Genomic DNA, 26812 nt, shown 5'->3' on the forward strand with positions numbered 1-26812 from the left:
TGTCTCGGGAAAAACAAAATTGTGCAAAATCTTTTGCACCTAGGAAAACACCGTTTGAGATGTTTTGATATTAGATGTTAATGAACAAAGTTAAGCATTTTTATTACTGTGTATCGCATAGTTTATTAGCCACGCGCCTGTGAAAAGTGTATAAAACAGGTAATTATACATACAATAACTTTCAAGATACGCATTCTGCTGCGGAGATTTTTTGCGCAGTTGGAGGTCGTACATAGTTCGCTTTTTCCTGAAAATATCATCTGTCTGCTTCATTTAGTGTAAAAGTTATTTGTGATCAAACTTTGCGTTTTTTGCAAAATGGCTTAAAGTATATGCTAAACTGTTCAAGTAATAAGCTCTTATCTGTGCTGAAATTTCGCGTAGAAAAACTTTGCACCTCGCTGTCCGAGGATAAGCATCGGTTTTGTTCTACGACTCTCGAGGAATGTGCACTGTCAGGATGATTTCAGCTAATTTTTTCGTGGTTCACTTGAAGCGCGCGAGCTCTTCATGAAATATTTTAAGCATGATTGAAATGCTCCATGGCTTGTTTGTTTCTGGCGAATATAACTTAAAGGTTCGGGCTTTCGTTCCCTTATTCAACCGGTAACAATTATCAACTACAAAGTCAAATAATAGTAAAATAACAGACCCATGTGTGATAAACGTAGTAGGTAGCGCCATCTATGAAATTTCATGTGCACTAAAATGTCGCAGTTCAGAAAAATTACGAGGATGGCGCCACAAACACCCTGAATCGAGGGGTATTTACGAGAGGGTATTGTGCTTCTACAACGTTTTCCCTCTGCCCTTTCCTTTCCATCGGGCGAGAGAGGTAAACACTGGCGAGTCGGGTCGAGTGGTCGGGTCGAACTGAGGTGCACGTGCTTCGCGCACTCAGGTGCTTCGCGCATGCGCAGTAGCGCTGCTTGAAAATGGTCCCTTGACAAATGTACACTTGCTTGCTTTGAGATTTATTTATCGCCTCGAATTAAGTGTGTCATACTGTTTGTGTGCCGAAACGTTGCCAGCTAAGGCTCTCGCGCTACTTACTTACTCTACTTACTCAGCAAGATATAATCGTGGCGGATATATTGAAAATTTTTTTTCTGGTTTTGTTTTGTAGTCTTGTAGCGCCCCTCGCGCCGCGCTTTTATCACAAACAACGGCACGGCGCTGGACAAAGAAGAATTTGGCACTAAGCGTCTCAGTGAAAGCAGCGAAAAAAAAAAAAAAAGGACAGTTCGAACCCGAACGCTGTCGGAGCTGGTTATTCCTCGTCTTAGCTCCGCCACAAAGCTATCTTCAGATGTTCGCGGTGTTAGCATATATTGTGAGGATGTGGAATTTAGACTTCTTTTTTTTTTCAGTGGCAAGAAGGAAAAATATCTTCCCCTTTCTACGATAAAATGAATAATAGGGCACGGAACTATAACACTGCATAAATTAATATAATATAATTTCAAAGAGCGTCTCCCTAGGAGAAATTGCACGAATACTTGTACCCTCTGCCACTTTACTGGTACAGATAAAATGTTTCGACAGTCTGCCAAGTGCAACTTGAAAACCTGAACATGCACAAGCATGCCTCTTCAACCTTCCCACTGAAGTTCCTATATAGCGCAAGCAGTGCAGGCTCCAAAGAAAAGGAGAAAAAATGATATAGTGGGCAGCCGAAGATAATCATCAGCGTTTCAGTCATGTTTTTTTTTCTTTCCTTTTTTTTTTCCGAAGGTTGCGTTCTGGTGATGATAGTAAAGGTGCCGCAGTAGCTGCCGGGGATGTTTTCGGTGAATGGGCAAGTAGGAAACAGCCATGTGAAGCTTCTCCAATGCAAAAATGTGATGTTGAATCGGGTTTTGCCACTGCATTTCCGTCATTTCCCTCACTAAAAATAAAAAAAAAATGATGAGGCTCAACGCTGCTGAACCGAATGTCGAGCTTAGCTCAAATGAGAGAAACCACTGTAATCAAGAGTTCGACGAAATGCAGTATGATCAGGTGGTGGCATAAAAAATATACAGGCTCACTGACCAAGTCAAAGTTTCATGAAAACGTACTATCGTTTCGGCAGCCCTACAGCTTCCTTGTTCGAGAAACCAGACAAAAAGCATTCGTTTATATCTTCTTCAAATACTTTGACTTGATCAATGGCCCTATATATATATATATATATATATATATATATATATATATATATATATATATATATATATATATATATATATATATATATATATATATATATGAGAGAAAACACTGAATTGGTTTCCCGTTTGATGTTTTTATTTGCGCTTACTTTATTTATTTTATACGTGCATGATGTCCCGTCCTCTTCCCAGGTAATTCCGCTTCTTGGAGGGGGATATACCGCGGATTGTCCGAAGCATTACGGCGTCTAGGGTAAACCGTTGATGCATTCGACAGGGAAGCTGGTTTGGCGTTCATTTTGCTATAATGCCGTACTTGCCTAGCATCGCCTGCTACCGCGCTTTACCGCTGTGGCCGGGGGCTTGGAGAGTTCGGTCTAGTTTGCTTGGGCACAGTGAAGACGGCAATGTTGCTATGGTGATGGCTCTGTTTACGATTCTTAGAAAAACGCGCCACTCGCGCAAGTGAGCAACAGAGCTAACGCTCTAAAAGCCCGTCGGCAGGCAGAGCGTTTCCAAAAGAATGGGGCCCTTATCTCGAGTAAGGTAGATACCGTGTCAGCCAGGCGTCCACTCACCCGCCGTCTCAACGCCCAATTTGTTGACTTTATATTTGAACCTTGTTTGAAGCAACTCGACTTCCTGTGCTCTGAAAGGTATCCGATCATGTTAGCAAAAGTGACATAGAAGCGTGCGAGAATTTCGAAGCATACAAAGAACGTGCTTCCGTTTGACCACATGAAGCAAAACCGCTGTACTGCATTGGTATGGACAAATTCACAAATTATAGCACATGCCAAATCTGACCGAACGCGATCTGATCGATGCGCCTAATCGTTTGGCATTTGCAGGAAAACATTTGGTAAGCATGGGCGCTCTTGCATGGAGTAAAAATTGGGCTCTGCTTATTATGTTGCAAATGTGTGAATGTACAAGTGCCACATCACGAAATTATTTACTACCAACACATGAAGCCAAAAGGCGGGCTCAACACTAAAGTATACTTGTTGCATACGGGTGTGCGCCCTGTAAAATGAGTACAATAAAGTAGGCTACAGGCTACAGTAGTCCACCCAATATATTGGTTCAGAAAGCGCATACATCATCACGGGAAGCTGCAGCAGGACAGGTCAGCGTCTTCCATAGCATGCTACTTTTCACATCAGATTTCAGTGTCGAGTGAAATTCTGCAGGAGAAAAATGTTTCTAGGGGATTGATTGTTAAAATTTTATTCTAATTGCCTGAAAATACTGTGTTCCTTTAATTGCACACACACACACACACACACACACACACACACACACACACACACACACACACACACACACACACACACACACACACACACACACACACACACACACACACACACACACACACACACACACACACACACACACACACACACACACACACACACACACACACACACACACACACACACACACACACACACACACACACACACACGCACGCACGCGCGAGCGAATAAATAAAATGAAGACTGTGGAGCATCCAACTGGGAGTGGGGAAGTGGCCGCCATAAGCGCCTAAAAAACTGTCCCCGTTAGGTCCTTTCTTCTGACAACCTTCCTTTACAACCCCTTCTCCCCTTCCCCCATTTCCCACATAGTTTAGTGTGAATGCGCCTCCTCAGTGCCGAAGAGAGCATGAATACATGCCGGCCTCCTGCGCGATACATAGCCTCTTGGTGGATTTCACATCTATTTCGGAATATCGATTCATCTCAAAAGGAAAAAAATGGCAATCATTCACTTATTTGCACATTGTAACTTACCAGCTCTAGTTCCCAAGATTGGACAAGCACGAACAAAAAATAAACAAGGGCGACTGTTGACTGAAGTTCAGCTAATTATAGCTATATTATCATATTTGTAATCACGTTTGATAAAGCAAATTTCTGGTGACCGCAAGAGCTGACAGCTTCCACTACAGTCAAGGAGTGTTCCGATCCTTACTATATCTATGGCATCAACAATAGGGAGGTTTAGAATATGGTACCCCTACCGCTTAGGGGGACAGGGCAATAGCGCCGCTGACAGTAGGAGCACAATTCTCTATTATAGCGCGCATGCTCCGCTATTACTCTATCCCACTTACGGATAGGGTCGCCGTATTCTAAAGCTCACTAATGATCACTCGATTGCACAGCCCAAAAGACGAGGATCAAAAGAACACAAGACAGGCGCCGACTTCAACTAAGGTTCATTGACGAAGTGTGCAGAAATAGTGCCATTCGCTTTTCCTTTTCACTCGTACTAAGATTGCACTGTGCAATCATGTTGACACCCTGTTTTATCTGTGTTCAGTCAAGCTAGCCTACTGCAGTCCAGTCCAACCCCCTCACGCTCGGCGGGTGGGAGCAATGTTCGTGGCTCTACAGCGGAACCTATACTTCGTCTCACAAGATATCTGCAGCACTGCGAAAGGCAGAGGAGCCCTTTCAATTGTGCTCCTAAGTGCCTCTAGCCTGTGCGCACTATAATAGAGAATTGTGCTCCTACTCTCACCCCCGCCAATTTGGGGGGGGCGAGAGGCGCTTAGAAGCACAATTGCCTATTGTACGCGTGATCCTGGTTGGACCGGCTGGGGTGCCTCTGCTTTTCGCTGTGCTGCAAACATCTTGTGAGACGAAGTATAGGCAAGAGAGGGAAGCCTCTTGTCCAATTGTCAGGGCGCGTATTGTTCGAAGTAGTGGTGCGGTGGGTTGAAGAGGGGAGTTCAATGGGGCAGCCCATGCTGCGCAGGACGGGGACAAAAATCCTCCCCTTCTCTGCCTGGACACTGCTGTGGAGCCGCAAAAATCTTTGAAAGTCCACGCAGCAACACAAGAAAAGCGTTCAGGCAGCTCAAGTCGAGAGGGCTGAGTGGCTGGGTACTCAATTCCTCAGTCATGGATTAGTGGCGTAGCCTGGTGGCAGAATCTGAACTACTTCCAAGATGGCGACCGTAGAACCGCCACCTTAAGGCGTAACTCAAACGCTGCAGCGAATCACCACACAGACAAAGGCCATGCCGGGACGAGGCTCGTATGGGTGCCAACGAAAAACTGCCTAGGCCACGTAGGCACGTCCGTACGGCTACATAGTTCAAGGGGTTTTCTTTATAAGGTCTTTATGTCGAGTGGTCGCTCATAACTGGGTATATATCTTACGAATAGAGGCACATATGAGATAACAAATAATAAGATAATAAGAGGGAATAATGATTAAACCATGTAGCAAGGTGCGAATGAAGATCCGTGTTGCAAGAGGAGTTGCATGCAGACGGCAGCCTAGATTAACGCTGTAACGCAACATTCTTAGAAACAAAGCCTAAATGTCGCCCCTATTCGTTTGCGCCTATTTTCTGGTGTGCGCCAAAACCGGCACAGCTGCGCCGGAGAGGTCGCCTTCCCATCTTGAAAAGTCTCCTTTTTATAAAGCAGCGGCGGACTTCCTTCAAACAGGCGGTATACACAACGCCTCGTGAGATCTCTACGACCCAACGTTGTTCAGCATGCTATTGAAATGGCCTATATCGGCGGCAGCTTTTCGATGGAGGCGAAAAGCAAGGCGCCCGTGTGCTGTGCGTTGTCAGTGCACGTTAAAGAACCCCAGGTGGTCGAAATTTCCGGAGTCCTCCACTACGGCGTCTCTCATAGCCTGAGTTGCTTTGGGACGTTAAACCTCACAAACCAACCAACCAACTTTCACAACGCAAGTGGACAGCAGAAGGAGAGAGGCACTGGCTCTTCTAGCAACTCATTGATTTTATTGGGGGGAGGATGGAAGAACACCATACGACGCGTACTGTTACTGAGGCGCGCGTCATCACCCGCCAGGCAGGCGACTTCGCGCGGAAATGGGCCCGGTTCACTCATGCAGTCCTTCCCCTTCTTTGAAAAATAAATAAATAAATAAATAAAAATGGTCGACGATATCGGAGCATGCGCGCCTTTGGCACTGTCTGGCACGGGCCACCAACAAACCGTGATTTGTACAACAGGTGACGAAAGGGTGAGCGTAACAACTTCTCGAGCCGTGAAGCCACATGTTAAGACAACACCGCAAAGCGAGAACACCAGAGAATAAGTCACCATTTTTTTAAGCAAGAAGCACGACCGAACCATATTCGCTTCCAGCCAAAACCGCCTATACTTCGACGCACATTACCCGTGAGCTGCCAGAGTACCGCTACACACCAGCGTAGAATCCACGCACATCCATTAGATACCGCACTTCTCGCCGCATAACGGACGCGTTGCCCGATCGTTCAAGAAGGCGGCAACGGGGAGAGGAGCAACCAACGCTCCCTTCCGCCCAAGAAACAACGGGAGTGCGCGCATGCAAGAACGCGGAAACGAGCCGTTCCTGTTCTCTTGGGCGAACGAAAGCCGCCGTGCGCCGGTCAAGGTCGCCCTGCTCCAGCAGAGAGACCGGCCGACGCTGCTGCTGCAGGCGGCAGCTGCCGCCCGAGCGCAGTCCGAGGCGGACACGACGACGAACGACGCTCGGGAAGTGCGGTGTAACTGCTGCCGATGCTACGCAGACACACATGAGTCCACAAGCAAACTGTCGACGGTATCGCGGAGGGTGGATTTTAAGCGCGTCTCCCGGAAATGACGACGTGGTTCCGTGTGCCAACGTGCCTGGGGATTGAGAAAAACGTGTCCGAAGAAATACTCACCTGATTTCGTATCGAAACTGTGGCGCAACCATTCTTTGCGAAGCGTTTAGGGTAGTTTCATACCATTTTGCTTTGCATTTAGCAACCGTGCACTAGTCAAGTTGGAGAATAGTTTCCGATGGGGACTGGAACCAACGACGTATGCACGTCCAATCGCATGCCGTTCACTGTACGTGTAGGTGCCCACCCAGAACATAGACAGATGGTGCATGTTTCCTTTCCCAGAAAACCAAACCAGCTTTAAACTTGGGAAATTACTTTCTTTAAGGATACAAATCTTCAGAACTGCTCCGCAATTGAGCCTCCAAACCAGACGCAATCACTTTATGCACGAATACTGGCTGTGAGACTGCGTCCACATCTGGGCGGATACGTGCTGTGAAAATGTGCTCACCTTTTTCTTCGCATTCGTACAAACGGCGCAAGAGATCACTGAACTCTGACACGCGTAAGACGGACAAAGCGGACGCTCTGGTCTCCGGCTGCACTCGGCACGTCAGATAGCCTCTGAGCTAGGATCGACAGGAGACGGGTGGTGGGCAAACAACTATACTGCTTGTAGACTCGTAGAGAATTCCTAGTGAAATATGTACAAAGTGTCGCGCACAGAGTTCCCCTCACAAGCGCAAAGAACTACATAGGACAAACAGTATAGGTGCCTCAACGTATACGTTTATGTAAACCCACAACAATTCATTGCACAGCGCCCCGTCCTAGAACTTGGTAAGTGCCGCCACAACCCCCTTGCACGCCAATGTTTAAACCAGGCTTGGTGTCCTGCAACCACAGAGATGAAAGAATAGCAAAAGAAATGAAACCATCGGGGCACGTGTGCTATTCACGAAATCGAACGCCTCGACGAGCCTCGAATAGAACTCTTTCAGTAGACGGCCAGCGCTCGTCCTCGCTCTTCTGCTCTTTTCTAAGCAAATGGCGTCGCTCAGCTTCATATTTCACGTGTGCTGGCATCGCCGTCACCTTGGGCAATTCTTCTTCTTCTTCTTCTTTTTTTTTTTTTTTTTTTTTTTTTTTTGCTTCCACCTATCATAAGACACCGTCACATCGCTTCATCACTTCTTGTGAAATTAAGCGTTCGTTCCCACAGGGTCTCCCTCACAGCTGTCTTATTAGGATTCTGCCTAATTTCCAACCAATTAAATCAATTCACTCCTCTTTTCAGGCTCCGCTTCGGACGATGCCCAGCAGCCTTTTTTTCAGCATCGTTTGTGGCGTCGCCGTGGGGCACCTATACTCCACATTGGTGATGATTCCAAGAAGGCACTTCACCTCCAAGGTAATCGCGTTTAGCGCTTTGGGAACGTATACTAAAGAACAGCATGCTTCCGAGCAATTGAGTCGGTGCGATTCCACAATCGCAACGATTATCCCAGCAACAAGCTATTCTGCGATATCTTTCTAGTTCGCTGGGCGGAGCTCCTGCTTTGGACAGCAATGCGTCCTGCTCGTCTACTTATACACCCTAGCTGTTTCAAAGTTGAAGTTAGCCCACACGAACGGAATAAGCTGTATGCTGCTAGACTTCCGTTAGGTACGCATTCAAGCAGTTGTATCGAAATCGTGTAATGCTATCGCAACGCCAAAACACGTTTTCTTTTTTTTTTTTTTTTTTCTGCAACTACCTTGCTCGCCCCGTAAGGGCGAGAAGGAATCGACGCGAGGCGGCCCCGAGCTCTCCGCAAGCACGGCGCACACACAGCACTTCTTGTCGGCTGCTGAGGCGCGGTTCGGTTATTTTCGGCCAGACGCGGAGGAAGGGAAAAACCGCCAGAGGAGGGCATATATATAGATATATAAAACGGCGCCACCTTTTCCCCTCCTAGGCATCTCGGCGGGCAGACAGACCCCGCTTTCAGTAGCCACACAGGAGAGTCTATCGCTGGTCCGAAATCCCCATGGCGACAGTCGGAGGTTCAGCGCCAACCTCTAGCTTCATTTTGACGGGACAGTGTCAAGCTCCCGTCCAGCGAAAAGCCACGAGCATATCCCTCTGACAAGCGGGGGTTCGCAGGTACTCATTCGTCGGCCATTCTGTTGCGTCACGACAGCACACGCACGGCCAAACTGGCACGAGCTTTGCTGCGGGTGAGATGGGAACCGAAACCAGGACCCTTGAATGCCGAATCAGCACACTGCTCCTATATAGGCCACACAGACACGCTCGCACATGGCTTGCTTAAAGCGGCTCTTTCCACTTATCACACTGACGAGAATGTGTCTGAGAGCAGCACAAGTTGAGGGATTAAGGAGGAAGCAGCAATGTACGGGGAACGAGATTCCGCAAGGGGAGCTATTAAAGCAGTCGCGTCGCTCCCTTAACCAAGGCGATGAAAGAGCTTCCGCAATACGCAGCTTGCTTGTCAAATCACGTGTCATGCGTTATCTGCTGTCATGCACATCTTTAAAGAAAGGAAAAAAACAAACAAAATCTGCGCACTTGTTCTGTTCGCCTCGACATTCAATATCTTTTTTTTTTTCTGCCTCGACTACCAAAATGTAGCTGGCAGCGCCGAATAAACTAATTCGAACACCGGATCAGGACGCACCCACGCATCGGCGGCGCGTTCTGCCTGCAGCCGACCGCGCGCTGCTCTTGTTGTGCGTCTCTTTGGAATAGGGGACAGCGGAACCGGTTTCCGGGCGTCTCGACACCATAAGTGCCTCGAGGCGTTCGACCCCAACCTTAGTCTAATCAACGATATGAATGCGCAACCGCCCAGGATACCATATAACAAACAACATTTAACCCATCTGTCCCGGTTCTAGCATCCAACCGTCACAACCAACACTGAAGTGCGCATATGCTCCTTCACAGTGCTTCTCACTCTCACAGAGGAGCGGCTTTATGGCACACAGCATGGGCGAGGAACACGAGAAAACGAAAGCAAATGCGCTTTAGTTTAGTTTTGCCCCGCTCTTTCAGTTCGCCTGTGAAAAGACGTTCCAGCAGTGGTTCAATGAACACGAATCACTCTTTACCGCTCTACTTATTGCTCGTCATCAGCTCAGAAGGCGGAAAATACTTCCTATTCACCTCCTTCGTTTTGCACTTTATCCACTCAGCTGCCCGTCAGTTATTGTCGACTTTCCGCTGTATGTGTCCATAGCCCGCGCTATGGACACAAGAAGAAACAAACCGACGGCTCCGCAATGACAAGAACTGTCATCAGCGTCGCACCGGACTCACCGGCATATGGCCCGTGCACCTCGCCAGTCTCTCGATATTCTGGCACGCAACAATGACCTGACGGCTGTGACTTCTTTTTTTTTCTTTGTAAAGCGACGCTTAGTAAGTTTGGTGTCTGCAGCTGTCCCTGTTAGTGATGCCCTCTCTTTTGTGTTATCCCAGGGCTATTTCTAACAAGACAGAAGAATGTGATGTGTTCTTCACTCGTACGAACACACTGTCAGGTGTCGGCGGCGTCTTTGAGAAGCCGCGCCATCGGCTAACTGCGGCAGGTGGTCACGTTTCCCTCCTCCCACTTAATGTCAAACCATAGCGAATCAGAGATTTTTATCCTAACCCCTTAACCGCGTAACACCGTTTGTAAGCACGCTGCCAATTGGTCGGGAACGATAGCCAACTCTTGGCCGACCGAAAGCAATGCACGCGCGCGACGCGGAAACGGCGTCAATGCTCGCCACTCGCGGCGAGGAATGTCGAGCGACGGCCAGTGAATACGTATTACACGGCAGGCTTTCTCAGCTGATGGCGGCGGCCGTGAGGGAAGAGCGCTGACAAGGCCTTCGCGAAACAGGCTGGCCTTCTCTCCGTTTCAGCCGAGAAATAACGAGAGCCGATTACGGGACACCTTCCGGCAACGCGCAGCCATTCCTCGCGTGCCGAAAGATTCGATGCCGTCGCGTCGGATTGGATGGAGTGGTTTCTACGAAGAGATTAGATATGCAAAAATTGTGATTGCGTGTTTAATATGTTGCTTTAGACGTTACAGAATACGTGGATCACTCCGGGCTATTCACCTATACGGCCGTTCAATAATTTACAATTGAATTCCTTATGGTATTTCCTTTTCGGCAGTTGAGCGGTGGTTGTGGCGCGCGTAAAACGTGTTTGCGTCAGCCAAACCATGAAACCAGCCGCGCAATGTAATCGCTGATGCTTCGTTTGCTCCTGAATGGCAAGCGTTGTAGTGAACTGCACTGAATTACGCGATTACACTGCTGCACTTTTTCGCCCCATTACAGGACGCGAGGACGTACTGTGGGTACCCAACGGGCTGGACATGTTTGAGTTTTACGCCCGCTCATTCAGCAAGACAGCAAACCACTGAGTCAGCAAGCAGTCCAAGTGTTGCCCGACCAGTTCTAATTGCTGCGGCGACGATGCACATGGATGTGCATTCTTGTCTTGGAAAGAACACCACCAGTCAGAGGTGAGCGGTCCTTGGATATCGGTTGATTTCTCTGCAATCGGAGCGGAGCTGTCAGGTGCCTGGCAGGTGCCAAGCGCCTTCGGACAGCGCGCTCGCGGAAGCGGCATCGTTCCACTGCTCAACCGTAGATGGAGCGCGAGGTAACCGCACAGAATATTTTTGTTGACCCTTGCTTTGGAAGATCACAACCTGTAATGTTCTTGCTATGTTTATTTGCTTTATTGTCGGTCATTTGATATCACTACTACAATACTGTTGAAGCTGCATAAGACGATTCATCGTACGTACCGTGGCACGTTGCGGCAGCGATATTTTAGTTCGCTTCATTGAAACTTCTACTGTCCAGCATAATTCAGAGACTTCATTCAGATAAAAGTTGAGGCCTCCTGGTATTAGGACCAACCTTCATGTGGGGTACTGCCCAGTGAAAAAGCCGGCACGCCTTTACTATTATGCCAGCAGTGAGCCTGCGCTGCCTTCTTAATGGATAAGCGTGCGGACGTAAACGTGCGCCGGTCCTCCGGCCGCTGCTCGCCGAACTGCTGAGCGCCAAATGCTTTACGAAATCTCGTTCGCTGAGATGCTTGTTGCACACGCGAGTGGCCACTCGCTTTTTTTTTTTTAACCATTTGCCGCTTGATTATGCAAGCTTCTCGCAACTTTCAGGTATAAATGGGAGCTTGCGTAGGGTCCCGTCGCGCACGTCCGAAATACAGAGCGGTATGGTAACCACTTAAAAAAAAAATGAACAGGGATTTTACCGACTAAGGTATGCAATATCAGTGTTTGGCATGATTTGCTTGCGGTTTATCATTGAAAGACTGGTTTGGTAGAATTAAAGGCATTTATAGTTGGCTTGGTTATTGGGGAAATGAAAGACGCACTAGCTGCTTGTCTCCTACAATGAACGGCATACAACTATCGCAAACTAGCCTCCAGCTAGACTAGTACACGGTTGCTAAATGTAACGCGAAATGGTATGACATCACTGCGAACGCTGCACAAATAACAGTTGCTTCGCAATTTGTACACGAAAACGATTTATATTTTTGCTGTTACAATTCACATTTTCCGGTCACATTATTTGCCTACGCCCGCCACTCGTGAGACAAGTCGCAGCCACAGCGACGATGAAAGACCGAAACGTGCAGTGCTGGAAATCGCTATAACTTGCAGAACACATGGGATAATGCTTCTGTGGCAAAAGGAGAGGTCACGTGATCCCACTTGCTTACCTACGCCGACGAGAGCGCCGCTAGCTCCAGCGGCGGATATCGTGCCCAATCTGCATGCACTAGATGTAGGTCAACAACCGTTTGGAAGACTGCTGGTTAAATTGGAGGGCGGGAAAGTAAGGACAGTACAGATCAGGATTAAAAATTGCTTTTCTCTTTGTTAAATAAGGCGAGACCAATCAAGTCGTCAAAGTTAACTGCTTAGAGAAATATGAAAATATTAAAAATTAAGACTGAGCAGGAATGACCACCCACCCACCCGCCTACCCGTCTGACCGGGGACAACTTTCTGTGGTCATGCAGTGAAAGCTACAAAGCTCGAGTGCACCACCTCCCTCCGCAGCAGCCCAGAAATTCCACAAAACTTGCTCTCGAACATTACACCACGACGGAATGATCAACGTTACATAAAGATTATATTGCACTGTCAGCCAGTACAGCGTTACTTTTGGTATAACAAAACGGTTGCGCTTCCTCTCAGCTATCTCGCGAAGCGTCATTGCAGCAATTGTGGAAAAATTCTGGGAAGGAGCTTTCGAACCACTTTTCGAACCCATCTCGTTTCACATATTCTCCTGCCGGTTCCTGCGCGCTACTACGTTTGTTTTGACGACGTATAGCCTTTGCCAAAAGTGTAGAGCCCAGGTGGTCAGCTTCTGAGGCGTGTAGTGGCGCTCATTCAGCATTAGTGGAAGTCCTTTTCATTGAAGAGGGTAGGACAAAAAAAAATTCTAACCGTCAAGAGATTCGGAACACTAGAAATACATAACAAGCCGCACGAAGTGGCTGAGAAACAGACTCCTCGAGGTTTGTTTCTGAGGCTGTACATCCTGTGGACTACTCATTGGTCACGATTTTGCGTACACACTGGCCCCCAGTGACGTAAATGAGCACATTCTGCGTAGTTGGCAGCTTAAGAGCAATTAGTACAACGTCACGGCAGAGCTGAAACCTAAATCGTAACTGAGGCCAGATATACCTGAAATGCTTGCCATTACAGTAACCCTATCGGAAAAGCTTCGCCTCCGCAGCCTTGGCTGTACAGCCACAATATAGCCACACGAAGCTGTCCCCGACTATAAACACTCCTCGCGGGTCACATCCACCTCTGGGCTGATGAAATAACGGCATGAAGGAAAACAAATCGCTTCCAATTCGTAGGCGGATAGAGCGTGTACGTACACTCTAATGTACAATATGACACATCACTTCAAGAAGACCAAAATAGGATGAAGTTCAGGCTTCGAAGAGTATAGGCGATATGGCATTCATTAACACCGCCTTATCATTGAGCGAATTTTCTGCACCGAGACATATTGAAACCCATTCGCAGCACGAATAAAACAACGACAGGTAGAAAACACGCACGACGTGACAATGGGGCTCTGCCTGGCTTGGTGGGAAAGGAAAGAGCCCAGTGTAGAAGAAATACTGTGCAATAACACCGATGTTTGGGCCAGTTGGTAATGATCCATATTGAAACCCATTCGCAGCACGAATAAAACAACGACAGGTAGAAAACACGTGCGTGTTTTCTACCTGTCGTTGTTTTATTCGTGCTGCGAATGGGTTTCAATATGGATCATTACCAACTGGCCCAAACATCGGTGTTACTGCACCGAGAGACTGGCATAGAGTTTGGCAAAGTGCTAAACGTCCTTACTTTGTTTAGGTTTGGGGAGAATGAAGGCGAAGTATCTGTCTCACTTCCCGGTGGAAGCCTACACTTGCAATTAACAGCGTACAAGCGGAGGCACGCGTGTCGACGGTTCGATTCCACATCGCAAACTATCCTCCAACTTAGACTACAAGATGGGTGGTAAATGGGAAGCGACATGATATGACGTCACCCTAAACACCGCACAAAGAATGGGTATACGTCACAATTTTGGTACCAATTCACGTGCGCACTGCTTCCGACGCTGCCACGCCGCCGCCAACGGTAACTTTTCGGGCGAACGAACTATCCTTTAAGGATTTTTTTTTTCTTTTTTTTTCCCCCCACACAGGTACTGAGTGCGAGCTCCGTGGCTGATGACGGGCCATTCTCCCACTTTGGGGGCTTCGGAGGAGGAGGAATAGCTACACCGCTTCTCTTCCTGTTTCCAAAGCGGAACAACACAAGCAGCGCCGACGAAGGGAGGAAACAAATGGCTCCAGCGAAGGAGGAGAGCGAGACGTGTGGGCGAACACTGCAAAAGGGGGGGGGGGGGGGGGGGGGGGGGGCAGAACCTGGGCATCGGGAAGAAGCAGCCAATGTCGCTGACGCATATCCTTCCGACAGGGGCGACGAAAACCGCTATATACGTGGCCAGGCTATCTTTGAGAGTTCTCCCGCAAACGAAAAGCAGGAGGAGAGAAACTATACATGACCTGTTGAAAGACCCTCCCCTCTTTTCAGTATGGGCGCATGAACTCCAGCACTGCCATTACTAGTGTTCCGACCGCAGAGCGATCGAATGTTGATGTGTATACACCTTCGGATTATTGGACAGTGGCCGTTGCTCCTACCTCCCCGCTATGAGCTCACTCTGCTCGAGTTGAGTTAGGTGTTCTCCGCTGCAGCTGTACGGGAGTTACTTGTTCCCAAACATTGCCTGGCCTACAGTCTAAGAAGCAAGTTTTGACAGCGCAGCGCTACGATTTCGACTCCAGATGAGCATCGTCGCGTGTCGCCTGTGTGTGCACTGCAACATGGATACGGCGCGGGGACTTCTGACCTCGACTGTACTTACTGGCTAGATGGCAATCCGTCCTCCTAGCATGTTCGGCTGCTGCGGCTATATACGGCAGCCCGTCCTTTCGCTCGAAAGAGTTTGCGCAACGTTCTGTGCACCCGTCCCTTGTGGAGAAGAGCGACTCCGCACTCATGTTCAGTACCCGAGTATTTCCGCATGCCCCGCCTCAGAACAGCACACGGAATCTGCTGTCCAAATGCCCCAGCTGTCGTTGAATAGCGGCAACGGTAGACGTAGCCATTAGTTTCTAACGCTAAGCCCGCTTGTGGCCTTTGCTGCGGCGCATATAACTCATCTGTCGCTTCGGAACGCCACAGATGCAGCGCGTGCAGCCCGAATGCAACTTGTATACGGCTCATCACCCCTCGTCCATACTCCGCAAACTTCCCGTTCTCATCCGTCCATACCTGCCGTCTCCAAATAAGGGGGCTTCAACGCTAACAAAAATATTATTAGCGGTGATTTCAACAAGAATACCATGAACTCGCTTTTTTTTTTTTTTTTTTGCCTTATATGTTTAAAACTGCCACCATTTTACTTTCCATAGCTCGCTGCGTTGCCCTAAATTCGGGCTGAGCCCTTTTTGTTAACCTCTGTTCATAACTTTAATTCATAATTTTATAGTATCCCGCAAAACAATACTGCACCCATTTCTTATCCTCTTTATTATTCGCCCTTGTGGTTCGGGTAAACGACTATTACCCGCCCCAAGTAGATTCCTTACTATTTGTCATGCTTCGCTACCTACTGTAAGCTGCTATTATATTACGAGACTGCTGCACGTTTAGTTTTCTGCGTATTAGCGGTTAAACGTACCGTTATGTTTCGCCTTTCTACGCCATAATGATCGTATTGCAAATCGTTATCTGGCTCCATCAGATATGCAATGCCGTCTGCGAATTGCAGATTACTAGGGCGTTTTCTGTTAACTGTTTTCCCCAACCAATCTCAGTCCTGGCCTCCGAACATTGCCTGTAAGCAAGAGGTCACTAGACTCAGAAAATCGTGACTCCCTGCTTCTAACACCCTCACCTATTCGAATTTTATTACTTGACTGCGAAGGGCTATTGCGGCTGCGCAGCCGCTACAGACATCTGCCAGTACTTCTATGCCCTGGTTACGCAATGCTTGTACGACTGCTGAGGTTTCGACCGATCAAATGTTTCCATTATGGCTACATCCTGCGCATTTTTTTCTATCAGCTGACTGGCAATGCGAATGCGGTCTCTTGTCGAGTAGACTTTTATATGAGACCCTGCCCCGTGCTTTGGCTGACTGAGTCTTCTTGAAGTCTAAGGTTTCTCTAACTCTGCTGACAATTAACTCAGTAATGAAGGGAGAGTAAGCTGATCGGTCTGTAATTTCTCAGGCACTTTCTGAGGACACGGATAATGTTGGAGTTCTTTCACGCAAGCAACTGCAGTTGCTGTGTCTGGAGACAGCGCGCACATAAAGAAGCAAGTTTATCGACAATAATTCAACTGCAAAAAAAAAAAAAAAAAGGAAGATGGTGCGCACTGCATTCACCAAGCAGAAGAAACTTGCTGGCGATTCTCCTGTGGCCACTCGTGGTCCACTTCGGCTTTTCACTCTCCGCCGAAAGCTGCCCCCAATCGGCTGGAGACATCTAGAGATGGGCTAACAGGCCATACACTGAGCAGTAATAAAATAAATAAATAAAACTAAAATACCCAAGAGGGGGCCGGTAAAATGCGTCAAACGCTGAGCGTGTTTATAATAATACACGTTCTATCTTCCCGCCGCAACGTACACATACGGCCGCAGACGGAACAAAGCGAGCCCCGCTTCCGCGCTCAAACCTCTGTCGCGCTGCGCAACGGAAATGTTTGCCGCCGTCGTGTGCGAGGGCAGAAGTAAATATATCACTCTCATATACATCCCACATCCGTTGCTTTTCGCCGGGCAAAAGGATTTAAGCGCTGAAGCGTGGGACATGGCACCCACAGTAAACGCTACCTCATGACTCGGCCACGGCACTGCGGTTTGGAAAAGAGCTCTCGTACATTGCCCGCCGACAACGGTTGGAAGCGCTAAGTCGCAATTCGCTTCCAGTCTGTTCGTATGCGGACGTTGGGAGAGGCGTAACGGACTCTGCTCAGCATCATGAGACACTGTGCGAGTCTGTGCACTGCTCATTCACGTTTACAAAAGCTCGCGTTTCTCAATAAAAAAAAGCAGAGGCCTCTTTCTCCACCTGTCCTGCATCCCTCTAATTAATTACCCGTGCTGTATCGGTAAACCGCGGCCAGACCGAAACATCGCCGCAAACTTCTCAACCCTGAACTCCTGCCGCCTCAGTTGGCTGGTCCAAACATGTAGTCCTCAAATTCCTTTTTTTTTTTCTTCTTGATTTCGGATAGGATGATGTTAACTCCGGCTCGCTCCCTGACCCACTCAGCTACCTTCCTATCTCTTACCGTTACATCCATCACTCATTTCCACAGCTCGCTGAGCCCGTTTCGTTTGCCTCGAAGTTTCTGAACAGGATTTTCGAAATAATAAACACTTCAACGACGTCAATCTCCACGGTAAAACAAGTAAATGGCGCGCCCCGCACACTTCCTACCACACCGCGGCGGCGCCAAAGCAAGGGGGGAAGAGGGTTCAGTGGACTTCCACGTGCCTCCAAGAAGCAGCACCGCAGATGAAGCTATAGGAGCGTCAGGCGACGGCTTCTAAGACACGAGCGTGCACGGTCATTCTCGGGCGTTCGCGAGCTATGTAACACCACACAGGCCCGGAAGTCGTCGCGTGAGATATTCAGTATACAGTGTGAAGGGCCCCCATTCCGGCCACTTGTGGTTCTTCAGGGGGAGACACATCGAATTACACTTCAACTGGAACATGTGCAGCATACATCTAGCATACTAGACTGAACATAAATGATACAGAGATGATCCCGAAGGTACTGAATATGCAGACTGCTCTAATGGAAAGTACAAAGCTGGCAAAATAAACTCCTTAATTTCTTCTCCTACATGATAAATTCGACCTGGACAACTTTCGTATAGTTCCGAGACAAACTCAGCGATCCAATTTTACAGTTCCGTAACCCTTCTATTTCCTCAGACTGATACAGATTTCCGTTTTTCTCTCCCCGGCGGATATTAGGAAACTGGAATGAGAACCCTGACAATGCTGCGAGAAGTCTATAGTTATGTTCCGCTATACAGTGCAATTTGTACGCGTTTTCCACATGGTCTGGGCCTGTCCAGCCAATCCCCACCGTTCCCAATCCTTTATTACCCACCCTTCTAGGGAGGCCTGGGAGGCGGCGCTGCTCAGCTGCCATGACCTACAGTCCCAGCAGACCTTGGGCGCCAGGACGCGAGCGGCGTTAGACGCCATTGGGGCCCCGGAATAGGAGCTCCACCTAGATTTGTGAGGGCCTGGGCCAATAGGGCCTCGGTCCAAACACCTCCTTGTACAAAGAGTAAATAAATGCTTATCACCCTCACCGCAATGTTGCTGACGAGTAAGTTCACTAATCTGCATACCCTACCTTTCTTGGTGCTCACACTCTTTTATGCACAAAATATTAGACCTGTCTGTACCGATATGTTGTATAATTACGACGAAGAATACTTTCAGAGCAAACGGAGCTCTCTCGTTGTTGTTGCAATGAAGCTGCGGAGCCGTAGCACGTCCTCTATTCCTACGGGGCGGAATACAGTCACCGCCTGCGGTCATTAATTTCGTTTTAAAACATAGTACATACTGTCGTTGAAGCACCTTTCGAAAGTAACTGTCCAATGTCTACGTTAGAAAGTAAAATTGAATAAAAGGTAATTTCCTGTGCACGTGTTGCTCTTACAGCTCCCAATCGATATCATGGAATCTTTTTACGTCCTCACGCCACGAACCTGGAACGAGCGGCGGCGAAAAAGAAATGACATTTCACGCGATAGCGTACATTAGTAAGAGTAGCCGTCGGCGGCGTGTCATGTCGAGAGAAAACACATACGCGATTCCATATCAAAACTGTGACGCAATCGTTCTTTGTGCAGCCTCATTTCGCTTTCCCAATTAGCATCCATATGTATATAGTCAATATGGAGGCTAGTTGCAACAGGAATTCAAACCGACGACATATGTGCCTCCTATTAGTACGCCATTAATTGTAACTGTAGGTGTCCACCGACGAGTGAAATAGATACTGCGCCTTACTTTCACACACAAAAAAAAACAAACCAACTAAAAACGTGGCGTTAAGCTTAAGCGCCTTGCTAATTTTTTAAATGCCATTTTCCCAGCACTGAATGCGTCCACTGGACAACCACTAACATGTCCGGGCAAAAGCCTGAGACTGGAGCAATAAAGAAACAGACGTAAACAGGTAAACCCGAGCGCGGCCACGGCTGCCGTGACCGGCCGATACGATTTAGTGCGGCCCGGCTACGGCCTGCTGAGAACCTAGCCAGACGTGATCTTGTTGTGGCCGATACACATGCTGGGAGCGGAAACTGCCGCCAGCCGTCGTCGAATATAGCATTTTGTAAGGGATCCGAAACTAGTCACCGGCTAATGATCCAGATACTCCATCAATGTGAACTTTGTGTATTTTTCTGTGCCATAACAAAAAAGAATGAGGAAGTGCGGTAATATGTTATAGCTACTCCTCATTTACCTCTCGGACTACTGTACTATGCATTTCTGCAGTGGCTTCGGACATTTTGCTACCAGGCTTCATTCATCATCGCTATCAGCCGGGCTATACCTATTGCAGGGCAAAGGCCTCTCCCATATATTCCCCCAATTTACGCAGTCCTGTGCCAGCTGCACCCACTTCACCTCCGCAAACTTCTTAACCTCATCCTCAAACACCTAACTCTGACACGCTTTCCTCCTCTTGGAATCCAATTGTTACCCTAAGCGACCATCGGTTATCCTCCCTTCGCGTTATATGTCCTGCCCATTTCTTTTTGTTCCACTAGAATGGCAATAACGTGAGTCACTACAGGTGCTGAATACGACAGCGCCAACAGACGTGGGACGACGGGGTAGAAATGGTTGTAGCGCCCTTTTCTTCCGCCCTCTATTCGTGCTGTTGTTTTTAAAGAACCATCTTGCGAGTTTCGCAAGTCGAACATGGTTTACCTTACTCAGTAGCCCACACGTTTCGCGGCAGCTACGATGAGCAGAACGCTACTTAGGTCGTGTTGTGGCAGGGAATGGGCGTGCAGGTGCCAAGATTCGACGGGGAGAACGATATTCCAGGGTCAACAGCGACCGCATCTCCACGTGGGCCTGGCGCCGACCGCTCTGATCGTGCGACTCGCGAGGCACGCTCCTCGCTTTTTCAACGGTCACAGCTGCCGCCCAACAGATCACCAACGTATCGCTCCGGAACCAGAAAATAAAGTTATATATGAATGCTCCGGATCGCCACAATATTTCCAATTAACACTCCTCTATCTTATATTTGCTCAGCTCCTATATTACCTTGACTTATCTATAGGCAACGAAAATATCCGTTATGATACTGTTACGCCTTCCCCTCTTCTGCCATGTAATGTCCGAATGGGACCATGGAGTGTTTCAGCAAGCTGCGGATCACTAAGGCAAAAATGCTGTACGGCGACCCCGCAAGTAATGGCTAGCTGGGCACGTTCGCGCTATGCTTTTTCATGGGTACTTCCTTATTAGCTGGCACCCTCCACAGCAGACAAGCGTCCGAGAGGCGTTTCCATGGGCGGTATCCCACCCATCGACAACGACTGTGGCGGAGAACATGCCACCAATAACTTTCATCGCGGGTCTTTAGAGGGCAATAGACACTTGATTTTAGTTCGACAAAACAAGTCCTTTGGGGAGTTGGTGACGGTCTTCAATAACCACAACGCGACAGATAGGAAGCAGCAGTCTTGCGTCCATTCTCTCTCGTACCGTCTGCCACACTGTAGTTATTAAGGAGATCACTAATTCAGTGCGTGCTTTCTTATCTCAAATGATACGCTAGATATTAGAATGCAGGTACCACTTTGTGGTGCCTCAACTGCGGTAATTTCATTTCTTCGTTAATGACTGCGACATTGCAACTAGCGTGAAAAAACACAAAGGACAGCGACAAAAGGTACTAGCCAAACTGTTTTCCATGATCATACTCTTTTCATTTCTTCCGCATTGCTGTTTCCATTTCATAAACATAAATATGGTTGTGACGTAAGGTTCATTTTTGGGTCACGTGACGAGCGCACGCACGCACGCGCGCGCGCACACACAGCAATATAATCAACTTTTTCTTTTCTTTTATGCACTGCAATGCCAGATACAGCCTTCATTTAGAAGCCATAATCAGAACAAGTGAAAAAATAACGTCAATTTCACGAGCATTCGCTCAACTACTGAAACCGAAACCAAAACAAAGCAGAGAAATTCAATAAATAATTCAGCGGTCGCAGGCGAATACCACGCGGTGGTCCGTGCATTCTGATATCTAGCACGTCAGCGTTAAAGAGTAAAACGCGCAACCCAAAATTAAGTGTGTCTATATTACTTTAAGTAAAGCACAGTAGACGGCAACTACCATTTTCGTGCTGCTGCTGCTAGTCCAAAAAGCTTCCAAAGCGAAAGCCTACCGCTGTCCAAACATACCGGCAAACTGCCATCGCAAACAACGCGAAAGCGAAGATCGACGTTCACTATCGTTGCCAGAACATGAAAACTCATTGCTATCATTCAAATAAGCTATGCGGCCATCCCCATGCAGAAACCACGTGGCAGCCGCAACCTACTCATACGGGGTTCGTGAGGCGACACATTGGGCACTTTCGCTACGAGTTTCAGGGTTGTTCACGCAAATTGCGTACACAGGTAAGGCGGCAGCAGACGACGCTGCGCGTTTCTTGGCGCCGCACATCGCGGTAGACGAAGCCGCCCGTGCGTGTGCGCGATACTACGACGAGTAGTTGTCGAAAGGCGTCACGGGACAAGAGAGCGGCGCAGCGATTGTCTCGCTCGAATGAATATATGCTCGGCCTACGCGCACCCTTATACGGGTCGGAAGGCCGCCGCTGACACCCGACGTAAACACGACAACCAGCTAGGAGATGCGCCGCGCCGCGTAACCCACTTCACGATCAGCGGCCCTTTTTTTCCGCGACCGGTGTCGGGTGGGCCCGATCGCAATGCGACGCTGCGGGCAGGAACCCGCACCAGCGATCGCAGTACGTCTCGAATACAACGCGCGCCTCGGCGTACAAGCTTCGAAAGGAGGCGTTCCCGCGATGCGGTACGGAAACTTCTTCCGAACAGACAGCGTCTCCGGTCCCACGCGCAACGACTACGCACGTTGCTAACGTTGTTCGATCGACAGGTCACCAGAGACAATCGGTCGCCGTTAGGTCAACCTGCAATGCACAGCGAAATCCGCGGCGAAAACTAAACTTGGCGCTCGTAGGAGCGACGGCCGTGCGGAAAGAAGGAATAGGTCCAACGATAGCGTCTGGTACAGCGATCGCTAGCAGGAACAAATGACACCCAATTTTAAGTAAAAAGGGTGCAGCCGTAACAACAGGTTTGTAGTCTTGTATTCTGAGAGAAATGATGAAAACTTACTCTTTCTTTTGCACGTCCTGCATGTTTTTGGACGACCTTGGTAAACGATCCACCTTTGCCGTCTGCCATGTTGGCTCACTGATGCAAACTCTGAACTATAATGAAATTTGACTAATAAAATGTAAATTTTAAACACACATTAAATAATTTTTTATATTTTTTTGATGCAAATAAAAAATTTTGGCGATTAAATAATTTGATTTAGAACACCTAAATTTTTGCTGCGGTACAATTGTTGTGGCAGCCATCATTACTAAGGGCTTCCGCCGCTGGCATTACTTGCGTTCTAGCCGGTATGTATTACAATTTCTGTTGCTGTTTGCGATATTTTTACGTGATGTTATGTGTTTGCAATGTCAAAGGGCTCCCGCGCATGTATGCATTTAGTTTCTTTAATTATTTTTTATTCTGAAGTATAGGTTGCGGTGGCTAAATTGCCAGCTCCAGAACAGCGCGTAGGTTGATGTGCATGTTTCGTTTTCATTTCAATAGGATTTTTTGAAGACGTAACCTGTTGCTGCCCGCGTTTATTCGTTTTGAGTCCTCCTTTTACTGTTAATAAGCTAGCGGGGGGGTATCTTGTCTGCAAAAAAATAGTTGATCTCTGACCCGGCGTTTTCTAAGCAAGCAGTGGATAGCGTTCGTTGTTTTTTACTTCATTGTTTTAATCCTCACTTCGCATTTGGCAGCTCACACGCCAGCCAGCGTGAAGAAATTTGCAGTAATATGCCACTCGTATTAACTGCATCGTAAGCCACCCGCCTCGCGAGTTGGCGGGGTTTGGCATTGTTTTTGGCTGCTTGCGCCTCGATAATGAAGGGCCTAGACATCGCCAGCAAAGGGCTTTTTTTTTTGGCAGTCGCGAACCAGCGCGGGCACTCTTGTTCTTTCGTAAATGAACAAGGTGACTCGACATAAGGGCTCATTGTTGTCGCCAGGTCAAGATGGTTGCAGAGCAGCCAGACGTGGAAATGAAAAATGTGGACAGTCCTGCTGCCGCAGGCAACGAGGCTGAAGCAGCCAAGGCGGACCCCGACACGCTGACCATCGAAGGTTAGAGCTGCTACTGCTTGGACATGCATTGTTCGGTTCTTGCGCATTACTTATAACTCGGTGTGTATATATCTGCCCATTCTGCTGTTATCACGATGGCTAATCTGGAGTAAGTGAAATCTTTCTTGTTTGTGACAAATCTTGAAGCGTTTAGTTGCTTGAAATAGCACTTGTCACACCCTCGAAAACCTTTGCCGTTTTTTCTGGGAATTGCGCACTAAACGTTTTCGTAATGCTTCCTGCTATGCGTCACACGGAGCTACTTGGCAATCAGAATGGGGCCATTGACAAGCCTCTATTCATGTGGGGTGGAGCAGGAGCTTGTTTCCAGAATCAGGGCAACGCAGCCATGTGAACCACCTCAACTCTCCTTGTGGTGTGGCGCTTTCTTTTCTGGTCACTAGTTGGTAGAGTATTTAACTCATGTAAACATCACGTCGACGAATATTTCAGTGTAAACTTTCAGATATGCAAGCTGGAGCTCAAACATTCATGGCATCCAGTATAGCTTTATTGCATCAAAGCTTGGCTTCTACTTTTGGCAGTGTTGTCACATGCTCCAGTAAAAGCTATACCATCCATAATAATTTGCAGTACCTGAGAGTGGACTGTGCCCTGTAGCCATGATAGTTTCATACTGTGAATAGTGTAATGCAGATGCTGTGCTGTGTATCCAGAGCCTTGTCAGTACAGCACACAAGCAACCTAAAGAAAATGCTTCAGTTGCTTAGACTCAACACGGTTGGCTCATGCTGGTTGGGCCGCATCATCTAATCCAAATTATGGTAGACGCAGTATTTTAGGAGTGATGAGCCTGTTTTTCGTGCCATGTCAGTGCATGTAAAGAGCTTTATATGGCTGAGAATAACATTGAGCTGCCGCTTAGCCTATTTGCAGTTTTGGGGCATTCAGTTCAGTTCAGGCGTTCAGTCGTGTCCGACTCTTCGTGACCCTATGGACCATGTCACGCCACGCTTTCCGGTCTCTCACTATCTTCTTAACATCACATAGCTTCATCTGCAATGCCTCGAAAATGCCATCTAACCATCGCGTTCGCTGCCTACCCCTTCTCCGGCGACCCTCAACCTTTCCCAACATCAAATCTTTCTCCAGCTACTCCTCTCTTCTCATCAGATGACCAAAGTAGCTGAGCTTTAACTTTAGAATTTGACCCTAAATTAGAGCTGCTTATATCCTGCCATAGTGCATAGTGACATGGCTGCCTCTTCAGTGGTGCTCGTGTTTTGCAGACATCAAGGAGCATGCGCGGCACATCGAGAAGGCCGTCAACAGCAAGGAGCCCCGCTTCATCTTGCGCATTTTGCGCGCGCTGATGCCCACTCGCAAGCGACTCAATGACAAAGTCCTCCGCAAAATTGTCTCGGGCTTCTTCACGCACTCCAACCAGGACAGGGACGCACTGCTGGCCTTCCTCGAAGAGGTACGCATCTATCGGGCCCTTCCAAGGGAGCGTTGCCTTCTATATAGGTATGCTGAAATGCTGACACTTAAGGTGGCAGGCAGACAGCATGTAACTTTAAATCTGTGTCCTTTTGTAGTAATGTTGATGTATGTCTGGCTCCAAACAATTGGAACTTTTCCTCCCTGCAAACTTCCAGCATACAACAGTGTAAAACACCTTAGTTGAGAAGCGCACGACAGTGTAGCCTAGTGTAGCCCAGCTTCAGTGTGCTTATTGCTAGTGGATAATGTTTGGTTTCGTGAAAGAGAATGCTTTTTATTCTTAGTGACGAGGAAGTTTCTGACAGTGACGAAGGGTGGTAACGATTTGGCAAGCCATGTGGGGTATGGAGAGTGAGACGGTGGGGCTGTAGAATGCTCAGTGCATTAGGTGAAGTAGGTGGCCCTGTGCTTCCAGGCTGCCTCCCTTTTTTGAGGGGGGGCCCAGTAGCTACATCTGGTCGGTGAGCAGAGCGGACTGGTGGTGCTGCTGCTCTTCTCAATCACTGGACTGTTCTCTTTTGAGTGAGCATTTGAGCTCATGTTTCTTACTTCAGCCTTTTCGTCAGCTCCACGATTATCAACAGCAACGCTTCTACATAAGCCCCCCCCCCCCCCCCCCCCCCCCCCCCCAGTGCTATGTGCAATAAAGGAATATTTGGTTACAGTAGAATCTCGATAAACGAAAATCGGTTAACGAGAACAAACTTACCGGCATTGGTTGGTTTTTAATAAAGCATTGCAAAAAAACCTCATTAATTGGAACTCAAATTTTCTGATCACCATGTAAACGGAACTGAAAATGTGCTTGAAACTGCAACTAATTGGTGATACACAGTGCCATTGCGGTACCCATCATTACACCCCACCCTCCTTTCGTTTTGCTCCTCATTTTCATCACCGGTGATTTCCGGTTATCTCGCACACTGCGCTGCCATCGCTTCCTCGCTATCATCGCTGGTGGTCGCACTCGGATTAGGCTTAAGCTTTAAGCTTCTGTTGCGTGTCGTCACGCAGTCAGTGTCCGCTGGCAGCGCGGAAGTGCCTGCACAGTGTGCTTCCGTAAAAAGGAAGACCGAAAATATCAACTACTTCGAGAATGATTGCTTCACTAGAATGGCCTTGTGACGAAGTATGCCATAAGGGCAGTTTGACAAAGATGCTGCAGGATAAGGACAAGCTGCGAGAAGCTTTCCAAACGTCACATTTTGGCCTTGAGAGAAAAAGACTGCGAGCAGCTAATCACGAAAATTTTGAGAAGTGCCTCATGCTTTGGCTGCGGAGAGCCTGGTGTGAAAATATTCCAATCAGTGGGCCACTTATTCGTGGAAAAGCGGAAGAATTCATTCTTCAGCTTTGCTTGAAGAATTCACCTGCAGTGAAAAATGGCTCACTTGATTTAAGGTACGAAATGGCCTGGTGTTTCATGCCGTTTCAGGGGAAGATGGCGCCGCCGACACGGCGGCATGTGGAGAGTGGCGAGCAATACAGCCCC

General features: G+C 48.0%; 2 protein-coding genes across 3 annotated transcripts in view; one reads left to right on the forward strand and one right to left on the reverse strand.

The window, feature by feature from the left end:
• Positions 1 to 22878, reverse strand: part of Amph (amphiphysin) — a 97764-nt gene extending 74886 nt beyond the window's left edge. Inside the window, exon 1 of the mRNA XM_084607569.1 lies at positions 22804 to 22878. Within this exon, the coding sequence (XP_084463695.1) occupies positions 22804 to 22872 (69 nt within the window). The 5' untranslated portion in view covers positions 22873 to 22878. The remainder of the gene's footprint in view (positions 1 to 22803) is intronic.
• A 154-nt stretch (positions 22879 to 23032) lies between these two features.
• LOC146187100 (26S proteasome non-ATPase regulatory subunit 3-like) overlaps positions 23033 to 26812 on the forward strand; it is a 62764-nt gene continuing 58984 nt past the window's right edge. For both annotated transcript variants that reach the window (XM_084607570.1, XM_084607571.1), the window contains exons 1-3: positions 23033 to 23096; positions 23742 to 23856; positions 25107 to 25297. In XM_084607570.1, coding sequence (XP_084463696.1) covers positions 23748 to 23856; positions 25107 to 25297 — 300 coding nt within the window. In that variant the 5' untranslated portion in view covers positions 23033 to 23096; positions 23742 to 23747. The remainder of the gene's footprint in view (positions 23097 to 23741; positions 23857 to 25106; positions 25298 to 26812) is intronic.

This window comes from Amblyomma maculatum, chromosome 6 (assembly GCF_055883805.1).
Source record: "Amblyomma maculatum isolate TAMU_Amacu chromosome 6, ASM5588380v1, whole genome shotgun sequence".
NCBI classification, from domain to species: domain Eukaryota; kingdom Metazoa; phylum Arthropoda; class Arachnida; order Ixodida; family Ixodidae; genus Amblyomma; species Amblyomma maculatum.